At 39.4% G+C, this 14,973-nt stretch overlaps 1 protein-coding gene across 9 annotated transcripts in view; it reads right to left on the reverse strand.

Moving 5' to 3' along the window:
* Window positions 1–14,973, reverse strand: part of REPS2 (RALBP1 associated Eps domain containing 2) — a 237,995-nt gene that overhangs the window by 57,789 nt on the left and 165,233 nt on the right. For all 9 annotated transcript variants that reach the window (XM_067023194.1, XM_067023190.1, XM_067023191.1 and 6 more), the window contains one exon: window positions 11,604–11,665. In XM_067023194.1, coding sequence (XP_066879295.1) covers window positions 11,604–11,665 — 62 coding nt within the window. The remainder of the gene's footprint in view (window positions 1–11,603; window positions 11,666–14,973) is intronic.

Here is a 14,973-nt window from a genome sequence, read left to right on the forward strand (position 1 = left end):
CATTCTTTTTTTCCCAAAACTGCTTTAGTAATTTGAGGTCTTTTGCGGTTCCATATAAATTTTAGGATTCTTTGTTCAACTGTGGAAAATGTCATGGGTATTTTAATAGGAATTGCATTAAAATCTGTAGATTGGGGCTCCCCTGGTGGAGCAGTGGATAAGAATCCTCCTGCCAATTCAGGAGACACGGGTTCAAGTCCTGGTCCGGGAAGATCCCACATGCTGCGGAGCAACTAAGCCCGTGTGCCACAACTACTGAGCCTGCATTCTAGAGCCCGCAAGCCACAACTACTGAGCCCATGTGCCACAACTATTGAAGCCCATATGCCTAGAGCCTGTACTCTGCAACAAGAGAAGCCACTGTAATGAGAAGCCTGCGCACAGCAACGAAGAGTAGCCCCCACTTGCCCCAACTAGAGAAAGCCCGTGCACAGCAATGAAGACCCAACGCAGCCAAAAATAAATAAATAAAATTAAAAATTTTTTTAAAAATCTGTAGGTTGCTTTGGGTAGTACAGACATTTTAACAATATCAATTCTAACAATACAAGAATATAGGATATCTTTCCATTTCTTTGTACCATCTTCAATTTCCTTCATCAATGTTTTATAGTTTTCAGAGTATAGGTCTTTCACTTTCTAGGTTAAATTGATTCCTAGGTATTTTGTTCTTTTTGGGGCAACTGCTTTTTGGTTTTGTTTTTTGGTGGTTTTTTTTCTTTGCTCTCGCTTTCCGATAGTTCATTATTAGTGTATAGAAAACCAACAGATTTCTGTATATTAATCTTGTATCCTGCAACTTCACTGAATTCATTAATTAGTTCTAACAGTTTTGAGGTGGAGACTTTAGGGTTTTCTATGTATAGTATCATGTCATCTTCAAATGGTGACTTTTACTTCTTCCCTTCTAATTTGGATTTTTTTTGTTGATATTTCTTTTTCTTCTCTGATTGTTGCTGTCAGAACTTCCGAGACATTGTTAAATAGAAGTGGTGGAGAGTGGGCATCCTTGTCTTGTTCCTTATCTTACAGGAAATGCTTTCAGCTTTTCACTGATGTTAGCTGGGGGTTTGTCATAAAGAGCCTTTATTATGTTGAGATATGTTCCCTCTATACCAACTATGATGGCACTTTTTTTTATCATGAATGGATATTGAATTCTGTCAAAGGTTTTTTATGCATCTATCGATATGATTACATGATAGTGATCCTTCCTTTTGTTAAGATGGTGTATATTACACATTGATTTGTGAATACTGAACCATTCTTGCATCCCTGGAATAAATACCAGTTGATCGTGGTGTATGATCCTTTTAATGTATTGTTGGATTGAGTTTGCTAATACTTTGTTGAGAATTTTTGCATCTATATTTATCAAAGATGTTGGTCTGTAATTTTCTTTTTTTGTAGTGTATTTGTCTGGTTTTGGTATCAAGGTAATGGTGGCCTCATAGAATGATTTTGGGAGTGTTGTTCTGTCCTCTTAAATTTTTTGGAATAGTTTGAGGATAGGTAGTAGCTCTTCTTATGTTTGGGAGAATTCTCCTTTGAAGCCATCTGGTCCTGGGCTTTTGTTTGCTGGGACCGTTTTTTATTACACATTCAATTTCACTACTAGTGATAGGTCTGTTCAAATGGTCTGTCTCTTCCTGATTCATTTTTGGCAAGTTTTATGTTTCTAGAAATTTGTTCATTTCTTCTAGGTTGTCCAATTTGTTGGCATATAACTGTCTATAGTATTCTCTTATGATTTTTTGTACTTCTGTGCTATTGGCTCTTATTTATCCTCTTTCATCTCTTATGTTGTTCATTTGGGCCCTCTCTCTTTCCTTCTTGATGAGCCTGGCTAAAGGCTTATCAATTTTGTTTATCTTTTCAAAAAAACAGGTATGGTTTCATCTTTTCTATTTTCTTTTTTTTTTTTTTGGTCTACTTATTTCCTCTCTGATCATTATTATTTCCTTCCTTCTGCTCATTTTGGGCTTTGTTTGTTCTTCTTTTTCTAATTCCTTTAGAATGCTTAGGTTAAGTTGTTTGAGATTTTTCTTGTTTCTTGAGGAAGGCAGGTATCCCTATAACGTCCCTTCTAGAACTACTTTTGCTGCATCCCACAGATTTTGGAAAGCTGTGTTTCTATTTTCATTTGTCTCATGGTATTTTCTCATTTCCTCTTTGATTTCCTCATTGTCCCATTGGTTTTTTAGGAGTGTGTTGTTTACTCTCCATGTGTTTGTGCTTTTCCTGTTTTTTTTTTCTATAATTGATTTCAAGTTTCATACCACTGTGGTTGGAAGAAATGCTTGATATAATTTCTATCCTCTTAAATTTGTTGAAGTTTCCTTTGTGCCTTAGCTTGTGATCTATCCTGGAGAACATTCTATGTGCACTTGAAAAGAATGTGTATTCTGCTCTTTTCAGATGCAATGTCCTTACTATTAAGTCCAACTGGTCTATTATGTCATTTAAGACCACTGTTGCCTTAATGGTTTTCCATCTGATCTGTCCATTGATATACATGGGGTGTTAAGGTCTCATGCTATTTTTGTATTATTGTCAGTTTCTCTCTTTGTGTCTGTTAGTATTTCCTTTATATATATAGGTGCTCCTGTATTGGGTACATATATATTAACAAGTATAATATCCTCCTCTTGTATTGATCCCTTTCTCATATAAAATGCCCTTCTTTGTCTTTTTTTATAGCCTTTGTTTTAAAGTCTATTTTGTCTGATATGAGTGTTACTACCCCTGCTTTCTTGTCATTTTCATTTGCATGAAATATCTTTTTCCATCCCCTCATTTTCAGTCTGTGTGTGTCTTTAGCTCTACAGTGCGTATCTTGTAGACAGCATGTACATGGGTCTTGTTTCTATATCCAATCAGGTACACTATGTCTTTTGATTGGAGCATTTAGTCCATTCACGTTTAAGGTAATTATTCATATGTATATTCTTATTGTTATTTTGTTAACTGGTTGGTGTATTTTTTAAGTCTTTTTGTTCCTTTCTTCTTTTGTTCTCTTGTGATTGGATGACTATATTTAGTGTTATATTTGGATTCCTTTTTCTTTTATGTGTGTACATCTATTATAGATTTTTGGTTTGTGGTTACCGTGAAGTTTTTATATAGCAATATAAAAAATATGCTATAAATATCATATAATATATATGATTGTTTTAAGTTGCCCATCTCTCTCTTTTTTTTTTTGCAGTACGCGGCCCTCTCACTGTTGCGGCCTCAACCGTTACGGAGCACAGGCTCCGGACGCGCAGTTAAGTTGCCCATCTCTTAATTTCAAATGCATTTTAACAACTCTGCATTTGTACGTCTAGTTGTTTTGTGTATCCCTTAAGGCCACTTGGTTTTTTAAGAGTATGTCATCTAATTTCCACATATTACTGAATCTTCCAGTTTTACTTCTGTTACTGATTTCTAGTTTCATTCCACTGTGGTCAGAGAAGATAATTTGTATGATTTCAGTCTTTTTAAATGTACTCAGACTTCTTTTGTGGCCTAACATATTTTCTATCCTGGAGAATGTTCCATGTGCACTTGAGAAAAAATGTGTAGGCTGCTATTGTTGAGTACAGTGTACTATAGATGCCTATTAGGCATCTATTTCCTTATTGGTCTTCTGTCTAGTTGTCAATCCATTAATGAAAGTGATATATTAAAGTCTCTATTATTGTAGAACTGGCTATTATTCCCTTCAGTTCTGTTGGTTTTGCTTCATATATTTTGGGGCTCTGTTGTTAGGTGTGTATATGTTTATAATTTTTAATCACATTAATGGATTGACCCATTTATCAACACATAATGTCATTCTAAGTCTCCTGTAACAATTTTTGTCTTTAAGTTTATTTTGGTCTGATATTAGTATAGCCACCCCAGCTCTTTTTTGGTTACTATTTGCATGTAATATCTTCTTCCATCCTTCCACTTTCAATCTATTTGTATCACTGGATCTAAAGTGAAGTCTACTGTAGACGGCACATATTTGGATAGTTTTTAATGCATTCCATCTGTCTCTGCCTTTTTTAATATATATTTTTTCTTTTAATGTATTTTTATTGAATTTGTTACAATATTGCTTCTGTTTTTTATGTTTTGGTTTTTGGCCATGAGGCATATGGGATCTTAGCTCCCTGACCAGGGATCGAACCCACACCCCCTGCAGTGGAAGGTTAAGTCTTAACCACTGGACCGCCAGGGAAGTCCTGTCTCTGCCTTTTAATTGGGGATTTTAATCCATATAATTTAAAGTAATTACTAATAAGGAAAGATTTACTTTTGCAATTTGCTGTTTGTTTTCCAGGTCTTATACCTGTTTTCTTCTCAATTCCTCCATCACTATCTTCTTTTGTGATTAACTGATTTTTTTTTTAATGTAACATTTTTATTACCTTCTCATTTTTCCATATTTTTAAAAATTTTTTCCTTAGTAGTTACCCTAGGGATTACAGTTAATATCTTAACTTTATAACAAGTTTGAATTAATACCAACTTCATATCAATAGTATACAAACCTCTGCTCCTACACAGCCCTGCTGCCTCCTTATATTACTATTGTCACAAATTACATCTCTATGCATGTGTGCCCATTAACAGATTTTAAATTATTGTTTTAAGCATTTCCCTTTTAAATCATATAGAAGAAAAAGGAGTTACAAACTAACAATGCAACACTACTGGCTTTTATACTTACCTATGTAGTATTTAGCTACCTTTACCTTTTTTCATTTCTTTTTAGAGCCTCAAGGCACTGTCTAATATCCTTTCATTTCAGTCTGGAGGATGTCCTTTAGCATTTCTTATAGGGCAAGTCTACTAATAAACAAATAAAGTCTACTAATAAACAAAACCTTGAGGTTTTGTTTATCTGGGAATGTTTCAGTCTCCAGTGATATTGTCTGTGGGGGTGTAAAGTGCCTCCCCAGGCCATCTGCTGCCATCAGTCACAGGTGAGAGACTAGATTCCCCCTTTGGTCTCTGCTGAAGTCATGTTTGCTGACTAGGAAAGCACCACTCTGGGCTGTCTACTGCTACCATATGAGGAGCAAACTACCAGCCTCTCCAGTAGATCTCTGCTGACATCAGAGGGGGGAGTATCCATGGTGTTTGGCTGGGGTACAGCAAGTATTCTTAAAAAGGTTTATATCTAGCTTAGCTACTTCCTTCCCAGTGCTTTGGCTGGGGAGTATATTTTTTTGTTTGCATCTGTCAGTGGTTCTGGGTTACGGCTCCTCCAGTGCCCAGTCCAGGATATATGAAAGATTCGGTAAAACTCAGGGGACTCACTACCATGCTATTCCTCAAGTCCTGAGGCCCTAGTCAGCCTGCTTTCCTCTTTACATCTCTTGAAATCCTCTTTCTGCCATGTTATGCCTAGGGTTTTCAGTTGTACTTAGCAGTGGGAGAGCAGGGAGAAATTAGTCTAAGCCATCTTGTCCTCACTTGTGTTTTGTGACGTTTCATCTATATTTGCAACAAAATTTTTCTTGGACAGAGGAATTCAACACATAATCAGAAACTTTAAGCACTAAAAGGATCTATCTAGTCTAATCTTCTCATTTTCTAGAAGACATAGTAGGTCCATCAGATGAATCTGCTTACTTCCCATAAAGCCATAGAGCTTCATAACAGTAAGGCTAAGAATAAGACCACAAACAGCCACATTTGTATAATGCTGGCCAGCTTTCATTACGTTCTTTCATCATCACAGATGAAGATAAATCCTGGACCTAGATCTTCTTTCCTTAATCCCTGAAACACTCGCTAACATACTGTGATTTTCAGCTAATCTTCAGCATGCACTGTAGGACAGAGAGAGTAACAATTTGGAAGAAAATGAAGATGGCATCTTAGGTGATATATGTTTGTAAATTCTCTTCAAAATAATTACTGAGTTTCTAATACATAAATACATAGAAGACTACCTCTTGACATATACTAAGTTTATATTTTGATGAGTGAAAATCAGGATGCCGTATATACCTTGGAAAGCTTACAAATATGCGTCATCTACATAACCAATATATTAAGGTGATTTAGTAACTAATGTACATTACATGAGATCATCTGAATACATTATAGCAAAAGATCTCATGATATGTGATATATGCCCACTGGGTTTTAATTTGATAAAGAAAAAAGCCACAAAGTTTTAGAAGCAGTAACATTTCTATATTGTTTACATTTCAAGAATGTTTCTTGCTGTTTTCTTACAGATATCTGAAAATTGCCAGTGAGATAATACTTCATTTTACTCTCCTAAAAATGGATTTAGTATGTATTTAAAATGGATTCAGTATGCATGCTATACTTTAATCAAATTTACATTTTAAAAACATATTACATAACCCTGTAAGAGACTTACATAATCACTAGTAATGCCAAAAAAGAGAGAGAGTTCTAAAACTCTTAATTTCTCCCAGGAGAATTTACTATTTTGTATCATCAACTATATTAACTTAAGGAAAGCAGTCTTGAAATGAAAAGATATTCATTTACAAGGACAATGTATTTTTTTAAAAAAAAAAAAAGCATGGAGTATCAAATATTTCAGAACTTCAGGGCCTACAAACTGCCATTTGAGCTTAAGTGAGTCTCAGTCTTCCCTTGAAAATTAAATAAAGTGAGTATTTTATATCAAGCTGTAGCTAAGAGATCTGGCTTTGAAGTAAAGCAGTATGCCCAGCATATTCCTACTGGATTCAGTATTGCCTTAGAGACCTGATCCCAGCCTGATGGCAAAGTCAGATGACAAATTAGCTGAATGGACTATGGATTCCTTTCAAGGCCATCTGTGTTCATGGCTAGTCCTTCACAACAGTACACACAGGACTTGAGGCACACAGCGAATAGTCATTCCAGCAAGACCTTCCCATCATGCCCCCTGACCCTGCTGAAATCAGTTATCACCAGAATCCCGGGACCCCCAGGCCATTCATTGTGATTGGGGGTCCCTGTCCCCACAGGGTCTGGGTATATCCGCTAATCGGACTTCGTGTCTCCCACCCTCCCCAGCTTGAGAAAGCCTCCCACCGTGCCCTTTAAGAACTCCGGATGGAGCATCAACAGATCCCCTATATTCTCAACTTCTTCTTTGAACATTCCTTCCTCTCACCTTAATCCAGTGCTACTCAATCCTGACTGCACTTCAGAATCACCTGGGGAGCTTCTACAGACTCCCAGCGCCCAGGCCTCAGTAGGTTGCAAGCTCCCCCAAACTATGCTGGTGTCCGCAAGGGTGAGCGCTGCTGGGCTGAGTGACACCCTGTGCTGTCCCCTCAGCAGCTGCTCCCCAGACAGAACCCTCTCATCAGGGGGCCTTTCCTCTCCCACAGCTCTGGCACCACCAGGACTCAAGTGAGCAGGCTGGCTGCTCTTCACTGCCACCTCCAAACATGAACTCTCTCTCTTCTAAAATCTCCTAGCTTTCCAAATCGCGGGCAGTTCCTCCAACACACAGGGACCTCTTGTACACCTGTTTCTTTGCATCTGCTTTTTCTCTACAGTAAAGTTCTGAACCCCTCAGCCATTAAAAAGAAAAGTTCTCTTGTTTCTGTAAAACTCATTTCATTGGTAACCTCAGCCCTTGCATGAAGCCCTCTTGGTCTCCCTGAGCTTAGAAGCACTGCTAAAAGGCTTCCTCCATAGCGCTTACATCCCACAGCGCTACCGTAGGGCTCAGGGCATTGCTCGCAAAGAGCACTTGCCATTACAAAGTGAGAAATTAGTGGTATAAGTAGGAAAATTCCGAGCACAAGAGTCTACAGGGAGCCGCAATTCGTCAAATGTGGTGCTAATACAAAACTGAAAAGATTATCCTTCGGACCAAAAAAAAAAATTCTTCTCTTTATTAAAGATAATTACACTGAAGCTGTGGCTCTATCACAATTGCTATAAGAAATCTGGCCCGAGATCAACACTATTAAAGGGATTTGGCTATGGAAGTACCACACAGGCCCCAAGCAGAAAACAGACCTACAGGACAAGCACCAACCCTGTGAATGGCATTTTACTCAGTTCATATGCACACAAACAATGAGCTAATAAGTTTAACTAACTCTCATTTAACACTGCTCCATATGAAACAGTTACTTCTAATTGCTTTTTAATCATTTACACTATGAATCAGTCTTAAAAAAAAAAAAAGTGTCAACTCTGGCCTCTAGCCTGAGCCAAAATACTACACCCTGCTCTCTGGCCTGTCCACAGGAAAACATGGGACCAAAACATTTGATTCTTTATATACTCAGTTGGACCTTCTTGATCTTACCTATATAGCATGAAAAATATGATCAGTTTCTTTGAATTTATTCCTTTTCCTAACTCCATGGCCCCATTTGTATAATTTAATCCAGATGTTCATATCATGGTGGAGCCTGGTCTAAGTAAGGGCCAGTGAGGCTGCATTTTAAGCTGAAAACCTAAATCTCATCTCTCACTTGATAAAAGTAGAGACAGACTTTTGGTGTATGTATGTATGTATCTCTCTCTATATATATATAAACATATATATATATATATATATATATATATCTTTGTGCACGTATCTGCAAATGTACGAACTCTCTTACATACTTAAAAACTGATAGTGCATTACTGATTGGCCACATAGTTTTTAAAATAGTGTTCCTCTTGGGGGAATAAAATGTCTTCTTTATTATAATCTAGTCTTGCCCGTTTATCAAGTTATATAATATGAAAATGTTAAATCCAAAAACTTTTTATCTTAATCTCTTCTCAAAGCTACTAATAAATACAATGATTTTAATTATACCAGGCTTCCTGGTTTCTCCCCTAAGTACTACAGTTTAAGTCCTACAAAAGAAGTCTCTGTAGTTAAGTATATATATATTTTTTTTCCAAAGTCACCTTGATTGTCCATATATACCAAGGAACAGTCAAAAAAATTTTAACATAGCAAAAGAATAACTCAGAGTATTTAAATTCTCTATCATAAAATGTGTTGCTTTTCTGTACCTTCTTCCCCTCTCATGAGAAAGCAACGAAGAAAACACAACAATTTGAAATCCCAAGCTACTGTGTGGTAAACTTTTTTTCATTTTCATCTCTTCTAGGGAAACCTATTGGCATAAGATATAAAAATTTAACTTTCGTCACATAATATACAGATGAGGTGACAGATTAAAGATGTGTGGAAATGTTCTTACCAATACCTTAAGGCTGGTGTATAATCATGTGTCCTAACTGCTACGCCCGCAGGATATTAACAGTATTTTATAAATAAAGGGACGAATGGTCACAAGCTAGAAAGCTGCCAGCTTTAACAAAATTGATCAGGTTGCTTTACTGTAGGACTTCAAGAAAGCCCTTAATGAGCTGGCATACACTGCAAATCTCCCAGAGCAGGTACAGAGGCAGCAAATCTGTCTTACCACACAGCCCTATTAACATCTCCCAGGACAATGCTTCATCACAAGTAGTTTGGGTAAGACTGAAACATATAGGTGCCCCATACAGGTGGTAGGGTGACTTTCTCCTGGGGCCAACAGTAGGAATTTGACATAGCACAAAGACTAAACACCACCATGGGTGGATCAGCCAGCACTTCCTCTGTTGACCATGTGTGTCCCACGCACAGTGGGCGAGGGGGGGAGTGTAGGGGAGTGAAGCGGTGGAGGGCTCTTCTGCCTGCTTTTCGCACACACCTGTTTCTAGAGTCTGAAAACTCCACAGTTAGGCAGCTGAGCTGGAGGCTTGCACTGAGCGCTAGGCTCACTGTTTACACTGTGATGGGAAATCTGATAGACAAACAAGCAGTCTCTTTCGTTAACAGTGACTTCAGAATTCCCAGGCCTCCATCAGCTCCTCAGTCACCAAGACCCAGAGCAGGCAGGAAGCCCACCTAGAGGAGCTCAGATGAGGACTGCTGATAGTGGCAGCATGGTTCACAACCAGGAACTAACTACTGTCACTTGTGCAGCAGAAGAAACATAAGGAGGCTGGTCACAAAAGCCCTTTCAGACAAGTGTTCCAGTCATTCATGCAGGTGGCTCCCAAGTCCTGGTCTGAAACCAGCAGCTGGTAGATAAGCACCTCCGGAATGCCCACTAATGTTGCTGTGACAGGCTTGCTGTTGGTGCAAATCAGGAGCATCAGCTCGTCTAGGTCCTCCTGGGGGACGTGGTGAAAGCGTCAACTGCCAGCGCAATGGAGCCCTGTCTTCCTGTACACACGGATACTTTGACTCCAACAATGGGAAGGGGGAGGAACCTTCAGGAGATGGACCTTGGCTCTACTGTTTACTAGCTCTGTCACCTTGGGCAACTTGCTTAACCCCTGCATGCTTCAACTTCCTCATCTGTTTTTTTTTGGATTTTTTTTAAGGTTAATATTTACACCTACTTCACAGGATTTTTGTGAAGATTAAATAATGCATTGAAAGCACTTAGCACAAATGCCTGCTCTATTATAGATGCTCAGTAAACACAGCTAATAATTTAAATGAGTAGAAATCACAGCCAAGGAAGTGCAAGGATGGAACTAAAGCTTGGCAGTAGTAAATAGAAGGGACTCAATAAACACTTGTTGACTGGTTAATTAATCTCTCATAAAGCTAACGCTGGAATATTTTAAAAAAACGGTTCTCACTTATTTATATGTGGGTCAGGAGGAAGAGGGCTTTTAATTACCCTTCAAACTGAAGAAGGAGGCCCATGTCTCATGGTATTTGCATCTGGAGGCTGAGTGGACACTAAAGCCCATCTAATTCTCTAAAAGGAGGACAAGCCAATGTTTAAAGTGGTTTCAGTGACTCAGCGAGTCCTGAGATGCACCATATGGAAACGTATGCTCTGAACTACCCAGAGCAATGAGGTAGCAACTGGGTCTGTTTATAGAGAAATTTCTCAACACTTCCTGCCCAAAGTCAGAGAGGGTCTTTAAAGATAGTTTCTTCAGCAGCAATTAATGAAAGGAAGGATCTGTAGCACTCTTTACCACACTCCATGGATTTGCTGTTTGCTTCTCATTTTCAACTCTACAAAGAGTGTTCATGTATAAGGCCATAGCAGCACATGTCAATAAGGCGGAATTCATTCACAGGTGAAACAGACTCGGGTGATACAGTCTCCCAACGCTGCTGATTCAGCTTTTTGTCCCAAAGGAAAATACCATCCTAAAAAAAGCACTGTGGGTGCACTAACTCCATGCTGAGGACCATTTATTTTTAGTTTATGCACAATTAACACAGCTGCTAAAACACTGAGGAAAATATAGGCACTGAGACTGCACATACTACACAGAAAAGCCACGCTCCCCAGCACCAGTTGGAGAGGCACCCCTTCTGCTCCTCTCTCTGTAATGAACACCACACGCAACCCTCTACAGCCAAGACTGAACTGTTTCACACATTTGCTTGGTTGCTCATTGAGGAAACTGTCCCTTTTCCACATGAGGCTGGGGGCTGGCTGGATAGGAAGAAATTCAACCCCACACTGCTCTCCCGGTCCAGTCCAGACATCATCTTGGGAAGCCGACCAGCCAGTTCTGTGATGATCAACCCTCACAAAGGAACCACAGTGGGAGGACAACTGCCTACTGACAGACAGTTCACAGAAATCAACGTCGTCTCCTACCTGCGATGGACAAGGTCTCGGAGGAAGCGCGGGTGGTGGAGGTAACAATCCTGACTTAGAAGCTGAAAAGAAAAATACACACTGTTAAGGACCACTGAAAACAACACACAGCACTCTTCCACTTGTTAACTGGGAAGAGCTATCGCATTTAACATGTTAAAATTTTTTAAATCTATGAGGGCTTTTTTCTTTAAAAAAAAAGAGTACACGCTATTTCCAATCCCTTTTCCATTTTCCTCCTATCCAAAATTCCAAATATTTATATAGGCTGTTGTGATTAAGACAGTGTAAAACAGTAAGGAAATGACACCCTTTGATCAAAAGACTGCAACCCAGCACGGGAAGGACAGTCAATCCCCAATTAATCTGATGTTAATTATTTAGTTTCAAATACTCTAGGCCCTTTGGCTCCTCTCCTATTTCTCCCAAGCTCTCAGCCATTACACTTCTCATTAGCTTGAGTTGGGAGCCAGAAATCCAAAATCCCAACAAGGCAGTGCTGCTGCCCTGTAAGTGAGTGGGTCTGAAAGCAGTAGGAGAGGATGAAAATGATGGACTAAAATGATATTTAGGGATTCTTCAAAGATCTCAATTTCCTTTTCGCACTCTGATCCTTATTATCAGGGATAATTAAACCTGTTTCTAAAATAATCTGGCCCCATTAGAAGCACCTTCTGAAAATTTCATTCTAACTTTCAAAAAAAATTTTGTGAGATACAGAGAAAGCTGGAGTTAAGCCAAGAACGTCTGAGTTGTAACTTAACAATGAAAACAAACATCTGCTATCGAATTATAAATAAGGCTCATGATCACACACAAGAAAAAAGTTTATCATCACACACTGGCCAAGTTAAACCACGTTCTTTTACAAAATCCTTAGAAAAGCACACCATGCTCTATATAACTACATGCAGTTTATTTCCAAATCTGTAATACATGGGCTAATATTTGGACAACTTTCTATGCCTTGAAAATAAATCATACTCTTTCTCCTGCTGCCAGGATAGGAGCTCAGCTTTGCGTTTCCTTGGCAGATTGCGATTCCATTGGCCACGTAGATCTTGGAATGCGGCTCACCGCACACCCACTACACTCCTGGTGCCCAGGCAGGGGGCTCCTTAAACCATCCACCACGTGGCTGACATGGTCTTGGTGCTCCAGCCTGCTGTGAGGCTTGAGGCTCCGAGGTAGGAGAGCCGAGTTCAGGACACTGGTCCACCAGACCTCCCAGCCCCATGTAATATCAATCAGCAAGAACTCTCCCAGAGATTTTTGTCTCAATGCTAAGACCCAGCTCCACCCAATGGCCAGCAAGCTCCAGTGCTGGACGCCCCATGCCAAACAACTAGCAAAACAGGAACACAACCCCACCCATTAGCAGAGAGGCTGCCTAAAATCGTACTAAGTTCACAGACACCCCGAAACACACCACCGGATGCAGCCCTGCCCAGCAGAAAGACAAGATCCAGCCCCACCCACCAGAACACAGGCACTAGTCCCCTCCACCAGGAAGACTACACAGCCCACTGAACCAACCTCAACCACTGGGGAAGACACCAAAAACAACAGGAACTATGAATGTTCAGCCTGCGAAAAAGAGACCCCAAACACAGAAAGTTAAGCAAAATGAGAAGACAGAGGAACACACAGCAGATGAAGGAGCAAAGTAAAAAACCTCCAGACCAAACAAAGGAAGAGGATACAGGCAGTCTACCTGAAAAGAATTCAGAGTGATGAGAGTAAAGATGATCCAAAATCTTGGAAACAGAATGGAGAAAATACAAGAAACACTTAACAAGGACTGAGAAGAACTAAAGAGGAAGCAAGCAATGATGAACAAGACAATAAATGAAATTAAAAATTCTCTAGAAGGAATCAACAGCAGAAAAACTGACGCAGAAGAACGAATAAGTGACGTGGAAGATAAAATAGTGGAAAAAATTACCACAGAGCAGAATGAAGAAAAAAGAATGAAAAGAAATGAAGACATACTCATAGACCTCTGGGGCAACATTAAGCGCACCAACATTAGAATTATAGGGGTCCCAGAAGAAGAAGAGAAAAGGAAAGGGACTGAGAAAATAGCCAAAGAGATTATAGTTGAAAATTTCCCTAATACGGGAAAGGAAATGGCCAATGAAATGCAGGAAGCACAGAGAGTCCCATACAGGATAAATCCAAGAGGAAACTTGCCAACACACATATGAATCAAACTATCAAAAATTAAATACATGGGATCCCAGGGTGGTGCAGTGGTTAAGAATCTGCCTGCCAATGCAAGGAACACGGGTTCGAGCCCTGGCCCCGGAAGATGCCACATGCCGCGGAGCAAATAAGCCCATGCACAACTACTGAAGACTGTGTGCCTAGAGCCCGTGCTCTGCAAAAAGAGAAGCCACGACAATGAGAATCCCATGCACCGCAAATAAGAGTAGCCCCCGCTCACCACAACTAGAGGAAGCCCGCACACAGCAACGCAGACCCAACAGAGCCAAAAATAAATAAATAAATACATTTATTTTTCTTAAATTAAGTACAAAGAAATAATATTAAAAGCAGCAAGGGAAAAACAACAAATAAAATACAAGGGAATCCCCTTAAGGTTAACAGCTGATCTTTCAGCAGAAACTCTGCAAGCCAAAAGGGAGTTGCAGGACATATTTAAAGTGATGAAAGGGAAAACACCTACAGCCAAGATTACTCTACCCAGCAAGGTCCTCATTCAGATTCCACGGAGAAATCAAAACCTTTACAGACAAGCAAAAGCTAAGAGAATTCAGCACCACCAAACCATCTTTACAACAAATGCTAAAGGAACTTCTCGGGACAGGAAACACAAGAGAAGGAAAAGACCTACAATAACAAACCCAAAACAGCTAAGAAAATCGAAATAGGAACATACACATCAATAATTACCTTAAATGTAAATGGCTTCAGTTCTCCAACCAAAAGACACAGGCTGGCTGAATGGATACAAAAACAAGACCTGTATATATGTTGTCTACAAGACACCCACTTCACACCTAGGGACACACACAGACTGAAAGTGGGGGAATGGAAAAAGATATTCCATGCAAATGAAATCAAAAGAAAGCTGGAGTAGCAATACTCATATCAGACAGAATAGACTTTAAAATAAAGACTATTACAAGAGCCAAAGAAGGACACTGCATAATGATCAAGAGATCAATCCAAGAAGAAAATATAACAATTGTAAATATTCATGCACCCAACATAGGAGCACCTCAATACAGAAGGCAAATGCTAACAGCCATAAAAGGAGAAATCGACAGTAACACACTCATAGTAGGAGACTTTAACACCCCACTTTCACCAATGGACAGATCTTGCAAAATGAAAATAAATAAGG

This window comes from Kogia breviceps, chromosome X, assembly GCF_026419965.1.
Source record: "Kogia breviceps isolate mKogBre1 chromosome X, mKogBre1 haplotype 1, whole genome shotgun sequence".
Taxonomy (NCBI): domain Eukaryota; kingdom Metazoa; phylum Chordata; class Mammalia; order Artiodactyla; family Physeteridae; genus Kogia; species Kogia breviceps.